The 8,830-nt window shown below is 56.6% G+C and overlaps 1 protein-coding gene across 2 annotated transcripts; it reads right to left on the bottom strand.

Annotated features, from left to right (window-relative positions):
* Position 1: 1 nt before the first annotated feature.
* On the bottom strand, positions 2 to 6,451 carry MLST8 (MTOR associated protein, LST8 homolog). 2 transcript variants are annotated; one of them, XM_063315184.1, is made up of 8 exons: positions 6,313 to 6,451; positions 6,189 to 6,240; positions 4,492 to 4,654; positions 3,304 to 3,379; positions 3,044 to 3,196; positions 2,776 to 2,900; positions 1,866 to 2,029; positions 2 to 1,026 (listed from the first exon to the last, which is right to left on the bottom strand). In XM_063315184.1, exons 1-8 carry the CDS (start codon positions 6,439 to 6,441, stop codon positions 908 to 910), a joined length of 981 nt encoding a protein of 326 aa, XP_063171254.1. In that variant the 5' UTR covers positions 6,442 to 6,451; the 3' UTR covers positions 2 to 907. The 2 variants fall into 2 exon arrangements, with proteins under 2 accessions (XP_063171254.1, XP_063171255.1); XM_063315185.1 differs by lacking the exon at positions 6,189 to 6,240.
* Positions 6,452 to 8,830: the final 2,379 nt, after the last annotated feature.

The following is an 8,830-nucleotide window of genomic DNA, read 5'->3' as shown; positions in this document are numbered from 1 at the left end:
GTCATCTTGTGCTCATCATTATATATATATATTTACAAAGTCTGTCACTTTCAACTGTACCGTGTAAACGATTGCCTCTGGGAGAATTAGCTTCATGGTGAAGGTAGATCCATACAAGCATTATGTGAAAGAAAGCCTTTTTTTAAAAAAAACATTGTTTATGGGACCTTCTGGTTTGTGCACTAGCAGTCACGCCTGTTGGGCCACAGGGAAAATTCTGCCCTCTGCTGACGAGGCTTCCCTGCAGGTTTGGCCCAAGAGGATCCGTTTCCCAACCTCTTTGCTTCTTTTTCCTAAGCCTGCTGGCCCCGCGGGGTTGCCTGGGGAAGGGAGGGCCAGAGTGAGGCCGGGCCCTCCTGCAAGGGGATGGGCACCCTGTTTGGAGGCAGCCATTCTCCCTCTGCCAGCCGGACTCCTTCTTGGGCCAATTTAGCAGGTAGAGCCCACAATTACTCTCAGAAGAGTTGGTGCCAGCCTCCGCTGGGCTGGGGGATGGGAGGGCAGGGGGTAGGATCTGCAGCAGGACCTGGAAAAAGGGGCCTAAGGAAAGAGACCAGCTCATCCCAGAACCAGGGGGCAGGTGGCTCTTCCTAGAGGCAGCCAAGATGAGGATACCTATCACTGCCCACGGAAAGGGCACAGTTGCCCTGTTTCGAAGCCTTCTCTGCCAGCTCCACCCTGGTTTTAAGGACATGTTTCAAATGGGAAAGACAAGGGAAGCCAGCCGCAGCCCTGCACCACCTGCCGATTAAGCAAAAGGGCAGAGACTGTCAGCGCAGCCTCGGTCTGGCTGGACTGGACTCCGCACCCTCCGCGGAAAGAAGAATGGCTGACGGAGCCCAACCGGAGTATTCTCTTCTGCCGAGAAGCCAGACCCCGCTGGCAAAGAGGTGCCGTCCCTTGCTCCTCAGCCCAAGACGCTGTCGTTGAAAGCCAGGCAGACGACCGCCTTCTGATGCCCGCTGTATTCTCTCTTGATCTCCCCCGTCTCCACACACCAGAGCCTGGCCAAGTTGTCTGAGGAGGCTGCGGAAGGAAGAGCGTGCTCAGCAGAGCAGGGCCGATTCCCAGAAAGGAGGAGGGGACAGGCAGCCAAAGGCTGGCTGTTTTCTCTAGACGGGTCCAACCCATGCCGCGGACTCCTGCAGCGCGTTGGAAGGGCCCCGCAGAAAACAGGACCAGGTCCACAAACAGAATGACCAGGGAACAGAAAACTTAAGTTTTCTGAGAGACCGAGGGAACTCAGAGTGTCCAGCCTCCAGAAAAGATATCCGGGGAATGAGATGGGAGCCCCCTTCAACTCCCTGAGTGGTGTCCTACGAAAGGCAAAGACCCCCTCTCCTTGGGCCCAGGGTGCTGGATGCAGAAGAATGGGTGGGTTCCAAGAGTCGGCACACGCTTCCAAACAGTGCAAACAGTCTGAGGGTGGAGCCCTGGACCTAGGGCAGGGGGGGCTTCTTGCCACTGAATGGGCTCCAGCAGTGACCGAACCATCTGCCTGGGCTGCTTTCACGTGGATCCCTGTGCAGAGCAGGGGATGCGCTTGATGGCCTCTGGAGCAACTCCCAGCTCTAGAATTCTTAGTCCTTAAGGAACACCACGAAGCCCAGAGGCCCAGCTGCCAGCTTGTCTCCACAAGGGAAGCAAAATATGGCCCTGCCACTGAGTTGCTCTCCTTTTCCAAACTAATACCGCTCTAGGAAGAACAGGTGTGCTCAAAATGCTGTTTAGGTGGCGTCTATTATATTCTTGGCAAAGGGGGTGGGGAGGAGATTCATCAACTCCTTCCTGCTCCAGGAGAAAGTGGGCAGCCCGAGGGCAACTTCCTCAGCCAAGGTGGGAATGGTGGGCGCTGCCCTTCTCACCTGTGACAATGTACTGGGAATCCCCCGAAAAGGCACAGTCCCACATCCAACCGCGGGAGGTCTCCCCAGGGTTGTTGCTCTTGATGCTCAGCTCCGTCATCAGCGAGAAGTTGGAGGTCCTCCATATTTTGCACGTCTGGTCAGCAGAGCAAGTGGCCAAAAGCCTGGAGCAGGGAGAAAAAGCAAATGCAGCTGAAGGCAAGAGCTTGATGGGTCCGTCCCGTTATTCCAAATCAGAGAGCATTGGCCCCTTTTCTGGCCTTATCTGAGGAACTGGGAAGCTTCCCAGGTGGGCTCTTGAAGGAAGGGAGCACGTTGGTGGGAAAGCACCTCTTTAGAAGGCATAAGGTCCATGATGGGTCCCAGGCAAATCCAAGGCTGGATGGATGAAGAATTGACAAACAGAAGACGAAAGGAACTGCTGGATCAGGCCTAACTAATCAGGCTCCCAAATTCAGGGAGGTCTCCATCTCCCAGGCTGGGCAAGGCCAAACCACCCTCTCCTTTGGAAGGACCTGCCTCTCTCCCAAGCCCTTGGCTCCCTCTCTCTGCCAGCTTGTCCCATCACTTGAGGCTGGAATGCGCAAGGGAAGGAGGAGGCAGCCCCCACTCCCTGCCCCGTCACGACTAGGCGTGGGTTCCAGACTGGCTGTGACAGCAGCAGAGACTCCTCAAAGCCTGAAGCGCAGCATGGGTTTGGACAGAGGGTGCCAGGAGATGCATGCCCACCACAAAGGGGAGCTGTCTTTGTTGGGACCGTAGCTCTGCCCACACATAGCATACCGACAGTAATCCTCTTCCCCAAAGCCAGTTGCTCCCCCAGGCCAACATTTTCCCCACCCCTCCCCAAGATGGAAGATCCCTGCTTTTCCAGGGCCAGGCAAACAGAACAATCTCACTGATTACCCACGTGGAGTCTGGGCTGAATTTGCACTGGAGCGCATAGCGGTTGTGTGCAGGGATCTTGGTCTTGGGGATGAGCTGGGTCACCTCATCTCCAATGCCACCCGTGAGATTCCACACGTAACAGTTGCCCTGCAAGAGGAGACGTGGCTGAGAGGACGTGGTCCGCAGGCTCTTGGCCAAAGCCCTTTGAAATCTGATTCCGCCTGCCAAGCGAGCAGCCAAGTTAAAGGCTGACGGAGGAACTCAGCAAGTGCAGGACAGGCTACCCTTACCGAGCTGTTGACTGCAGCCATGTAGCTGGCATCCGGATCAATGTGCACTGCATTGACTGAGACCTCCGGCTCGGGGATGAGCTGTTCATTGTGGTCTGTCTTCAGGTCCCAGATGTGAATAGCCCCGCTCTGATCCCCGACAATAAGCTCAGCCTAGGAGAGGAAAACGCAGAAGGCTTCTGCTCCTGCAGCACCCCTGCCCTCTCCCCGATGCAACACGAAAGCAGGAGATCCCCCTCAGGGCCAGAGCTGAGAGCTACCTGATTGGGATGCAAGCACACACAGTTGATGGGCGCATTCACCTGGAAAATGCGCTGACACTGAAGATTGCGTGACCTGGAAACAGAGCAGACATGACGGGGGTGAGCCAAGGACCTGCTGGGCCTCCTTGCATTCCAGGACCATCCAAACAGCCTGCAGAAGCCCCAACTCTACTTAATGGCAACGGCCACTGTGCCGTCACATATCACAATGGCATACCACCATTCTCGAGCGGTTGTGTTTCCCAAAAATTCATTACTGGGTCAGCTCCACACTCTTCCATGAAAACCTCAACACATTTGCCCAGGAGAGACCTTCTCAGCTGCAGACTCCGGATGGCGCTTGCTTCCACCAGAATAAATACAGCCGCCTTTAACGGGCCACCAGACTCTTGTTTGTTGGTGCCGCAACAGATTGCTGCTCCCTCCGGAGAAACCTAGAAGCACTCAGGCCCTCAGAATTTCCAGGATGTATTTTTTCAGTCCTACAGTGAGCAGGGTTTGCTAACTTCCTTTTCCCTTCATCCCTTCACCTTTTCTCTTTTAAGACAAAACTATAAAAGAGCAACCTCAGGAAGGCACTTTCAAAAAAGAGGAAAGTTCACCAAAACTGATACTGAAGGGCCTCTGATACAGATTCTGCTGGGAAAAAGACAAAAACTGCAACTCAGACTTGCCCCCCAAGAGGAACATCTCAATCGCTTTGGAGTTAACTGTTTATTGTCACACTAAGAAACTCCCGATTCAGATCAGCTTCTCGCCCTGCCGGATTCAAAGCTGCACAGCCTTCCTTCGGGCTCTCTCATCTGCAATGGGATGCAGGTGCCCAACTCGCAGGAGCATCCCATTCAGGCTGGACCAGCATCTATCCAGGTGCTCAGTCCATCAAGATGCTCACGGGGCCCCTGGAGGGCTCCCACTGTCCTCTTCAGAACAGTAAGAACGATCAAACTTTAACAAGGTAGCAAAATCTTACAAGAGCTCCATGCACACACTTAAGATCTCATGAGATTTGGGTCATTTAGTTCCCTAAATCATCTTTTCGTCAGTTTTACTCCTTCCTCTGTTTTCTAAAGTGTGCAACAGTCCCCATCATGTGAGTGAGGCGTGCGCCTGATTCCTCCCTGTGTACTTGGGGCCATTCTTAGGCTTCCCCTGAAGGAAGGAGGTCAACAGTGAAAGGCCCACCGGAGGTCCCAGATGCGAGCCATGCAGTCTTCGCCCCCCGTGTACATCCACCGGCCGTCTTCATGGAACCCAACAGAGGTGATGTTCTTGCTCACCCCGTCGTAGTTGATCACGGGGTTGGGGTTGTTGGAATTCAAGTCGTACATGCGAATGTGTTGGTAACCTGGGCAACAAACACCAACTAGTTCATGGGAGGCCAAAGCAACAAACGAGTTTCATGCAGCGGTGACAGCAGAGAAAAGCAGTACTAGGTCAGGATAAGGCTCCTTCGGCCCTGCAATTCTTAAAGGACTGAACCTGTGGCTCTCACTGACTGACGGTCTCTGAGATTAAGGACTACTTCTCTGTCACTACTCTTAACCCCAGCCTGGCTAAGCAACCTTGCACCCCAACTCATCCAACTGTCTGGGAGGCTCCCCTTTTGTTTCCTTAAAAAAAATGAAATGCACAAAGTAACAAGAACGATCATGATCACGACAATAACACCAAAACAGCATAAAAAATACAGACAACAAATTCAACATTATGCAAATATCATCAGTCGGTCTCCTTAACTTAAAAGGATGCCAGTGGCGACATCGATGCTTTTTCTAAAAAGGGGGAGGGATGGGAAAGGCGTATCATAAGCAGAACCACCTCAGGAAACGGTGACCAGCGTAGGCAGGGTGCCCCTTCCCTACGACATGCATTTTCCTGCTGAAGACCATATATCGCCTTTGGGTGGCAAGCCAAGAGCTGCCACACCCCCAAAGTGGGCAGGACCAGCCAAAACGGGGTGGGGGCCAGGAAGCACAGATGATCGTTTATAGTACTCCAGATGGACAAACGTTTTTCCTTTCAGCCACTTCTGGGAGCGGTTTGGGGCCTGCAGACTGAGCACCCCCAGGCTAGAACATTATCGCAAATGTCCCAAAGTGGCGGAAGTACACGGAAGGCTGAGAAAAGGGGAAAGGCAGTTGGCACACCTGGGTTAAGAAGAATTTCTCTCCAAGTGAAATTGGCAGCGACCCTGGCTGATCAATCGACCTAGCTTTCTTTCTTGGGGGGGGGGGTTCTATGGCAGTAGGTCAGGGCCCCTCTGCAACTGCTTTCATTGGTTCTGCGCAGTGGTGGGCTCCCAGAAAGCGCACACAGCCTCTAGGAATAAAGGGGCACCAGTCCAACCCTCAGAGCGGGGCTGTGGAAGAAAACACTCTCTGATCTGAGGAGTGGGCAGGACCGTTTTAAGCGAAGACAACTGAAGAGCAGAGAGGCAGGCACGGGATTAACTTTCCGGAGCACCCGCAAACGCATCCCGGGACTTCATCCTCCAGGGGGCAAAGGGTCTCCCGGAACAGACCAGCCCACCCTGCCCTGGAGGGTTAAGCCGAAGCCCTTCCAGGGCCCTTTCCAACTTAGTTCAGAGGATGCCACCTCGGGAACGTTCCCCACCCCGTGGCTCCATCTGCGCGCAGGATTCTAGCGGGTCGTTTCGGATTTTTAATCAGGATGATTGACTTGCGCGGCCAAGAGGCTTCGTTCAGCCATTCCCTTGCAGCCCGCGCAGACTCCGGGCAATGCGCAGAGCGCAAACGGCAGACTGATACCGGCCGAGCCGGGACCAGCGCCCACCTTCACTTCCCCCGGGCCGGTTGCCCCGTAGAGAGACGCGACGCGACGCGACGCGGGCCCCGCTTCTCGGAAGGGCCGGCCCCTACCTGCGGCGGCGACCATGGTGCGGTCCGGCGTGATCTCCAGCGCGTTCACCTGCTGCGGGGAGAGTTAAGGAAGCCGCCAGGGACCCGCCGCCCCGCGCCCCGCGCCCCGCGCCCCAAAGGATACCGAGTCCTGGTGCTGGACCGTCCGGGTGCAGATCCCGCTGTGCGCCTGCCAGAACCGCACGGTGTGGTCGTAGCCGGCCGTGGCCAGGATGACCGGGTCGCTGCCCACTGTGCCCTGCGCGGGGTTCATGGTGCCCGCCCTGCGGGGGCGGGGGGCGGGCGGTGAGCGTGGCACGAGGGGGCCCCCCCGCAGACCGGGCTCCCGCAGCGCAGCCCACCTCGCAGGGCTGTTGCGGGGTGCCAGGGGGCGGGCGGCCCTCCCGGGCGCCTCGCCGCTCTGCAGGGGCTCGGGCCCGTCGCAGCACGAGGACGCCCAAGTCCCGCACGGCAGCCACCTGCGCAGCTGCACCCGAGGGCAGCTACACCGCCATCTTCGCACCCTCCGCAGGCGGGACCCCCCCGGCTCCCCCCCGGCTCCCCGTCCCCGGGTCGGCTTACCCGCAGCACCTCGCCGCCAACCACGCGCATGCGCGAGCCGGGCTCGCCCGGCGCAAGCGACGGCCACGCAGAACGCGGCGCCCCTGCGCATGCGCGCACAGACTAACGTCCCGTTCCGGGTCAGAGTTCGAGTTACTTCAGGTAGCCTCATTCCAGGACTGCGAATTCCGGGTTCCTTTTGTCATTTCGGTTTCCGTCGGGGCTTGGAGGGGGACCGGGGACGAGACGCTCCACAGCGGATGAGGCTGCGGGGGTTTCGGAGGCCGCTCCCCACCGGCCGACAGCGGGGGACTTGCCGCTGGCAGCTCCCTTTGAAGGGCGGGGCTTGCACCAAGGGAGGCTCAGCGTGGGGTGGAAACCCAGCCTCGGTCCAGTGGGCCGTATGAGCCAGCCCTCCCGCGGAGCCGTAGCCGGGGACGCAAGAGCCGCGCTTTCCTGACGCGAGTTCAGCAACTCGTGCGAGCCCTACCAGCGTCTGCTCAAGCAAGCGACGCCCCGGGTTAGCGCGTCCCACTTTCTCGTCGGTTACCACCGCTCAGCTGTCAGGGCGGTGCGCGGCCTCCTCTGACCTCTTCGTAGCTCTACCGCGCCGTCGGCCCCGAGGAAGAGCGCCCTCTGGCGGGGCGCCGTCCTGGGAAGAGCCGGGGCCTTCTCCCGGAGCCCTGGAACGGGGGCGGGGCCGCAACTAGGGGGGGCAAGCGGGGCAGGTGTCCCGGGCGCCGCGCTGGGGGTCGCCAAAATGGGCATGGAATCCATGTTTGCCCCGGGTGACACAGACCCCGGTTGCGGGCCTGAACGGGAGAGCCGCGAAGGGCCTCGCGCGTCTCCCGGCCCAGGGTTTCTCCAAGACGGGCGGACTTCAACTCCCAGCATTCCCCAGCCAGCTTCCTGGGTGTGGAATGCTGGGAGTTGAAGTGCGCACATGTTAACGTCGCCAAAGTTGAGAGGCTCTGATCGGGTCCAACCGCTGCAGCGTCTCTAACGCCCTCTGTTGAAGCACCTTCTGAGAAGTCAGGTCTACCCCTTCCTTTCATGGGTGAACAGCTCTTACTACTAGGGCATTTTTCCTGATGTCCAACCCCATCTGACTTCCTTTCATTTGAACTCCTTCTTTCACATCCTACTGTCTTCTGGAACACCTCCGCACAGATCTGACTGGCATTCACAGGACACCTTCCAGATGCTTGAAAACAGCGTTACGACTTCCCCCGTCGCTCCCGCTCCAGACCAGACACACCCCATGCCTCCCGGGGCTGTTCCGTTCCAGGCTGCTTATTGCCTTCATGGGTCTCCTCTGGCCGTGCTGCAGGACCCAGAAGTGGGTAACTGTTTAAGGGCTGCTACTGCGTTTCCCTTTTGCTGGGCTTCGATGCATATTTTGCCCCATGAATGTCCCAACAACGCAGCCGGGGTCCTTGGGCAGTTATGACCAAGGGGACCTTTTGTCCCCTTGAGCGTAACTCACCCTTGAATGAAATTCACTTGGGGGGATTAAACACCTTGCTCAGTGAAGTTTCTTAGTTCTCCAAAAGTAATCAGAGAACGTTCACAACTTGTAACCAACTTTTGCCGCAATTTGTCAATAACGTTCAGAGAATGGAAGGGATGGAAGAGACTTTGGAGATCATTTGAAGTTCAACCCCTCTTGCTCACAGCAGTAATGTACTACCACTTCTCCTCTTGAGAAGTCTGACCAGTGCAAAATAGAGAGGAGCGATAGCTTCTCTTGACACTACGCTTCTGTTGATGTGGCCAAGGATCACACGGTGTTTGTTTGCAGCTCCTATGCAGCTTGGGATTCACCATGACCTCAAGATCCTTTCTACATGCAGTGCTTTCCAGTACAGTCACCTCATACCCCTGATTTTTCCTACACAAATGGAGGCCTGCACATTTGTCCTTGTCAAACTCCATCTTACTAGCTACTGTCCATTATTCTAATTTCCCTGGATTCTCCTGAATCTTGTTACGGACCTCTAAGATGTTTGCTCTCCTCCGCTTCCTAATCAGAGCCACTCAGTGCTTCCCTCCAGCTTCACACAGAGCCATTGACCTACAACCAGCTCTGAACTACAAGGAGG

The sequence above is a fragment of the Candoia aspera genome, chromosome 14 (assembly GCF_035149785.1).
Source record: "Candoia aspera isolate rCanAsp1 chromosome 14, rCanAsp1.hap2, whole genome shotgun sequence".
NCBI classification, from domain to species: Eukaryota; Metazoa; Chordata; class Lepidosauria; order Squamata; family Boidae; genus Candoia; species Candoia aspera.
This window is presented reverse-complemented; position numbering and strand designations above follow the sequence as displayed.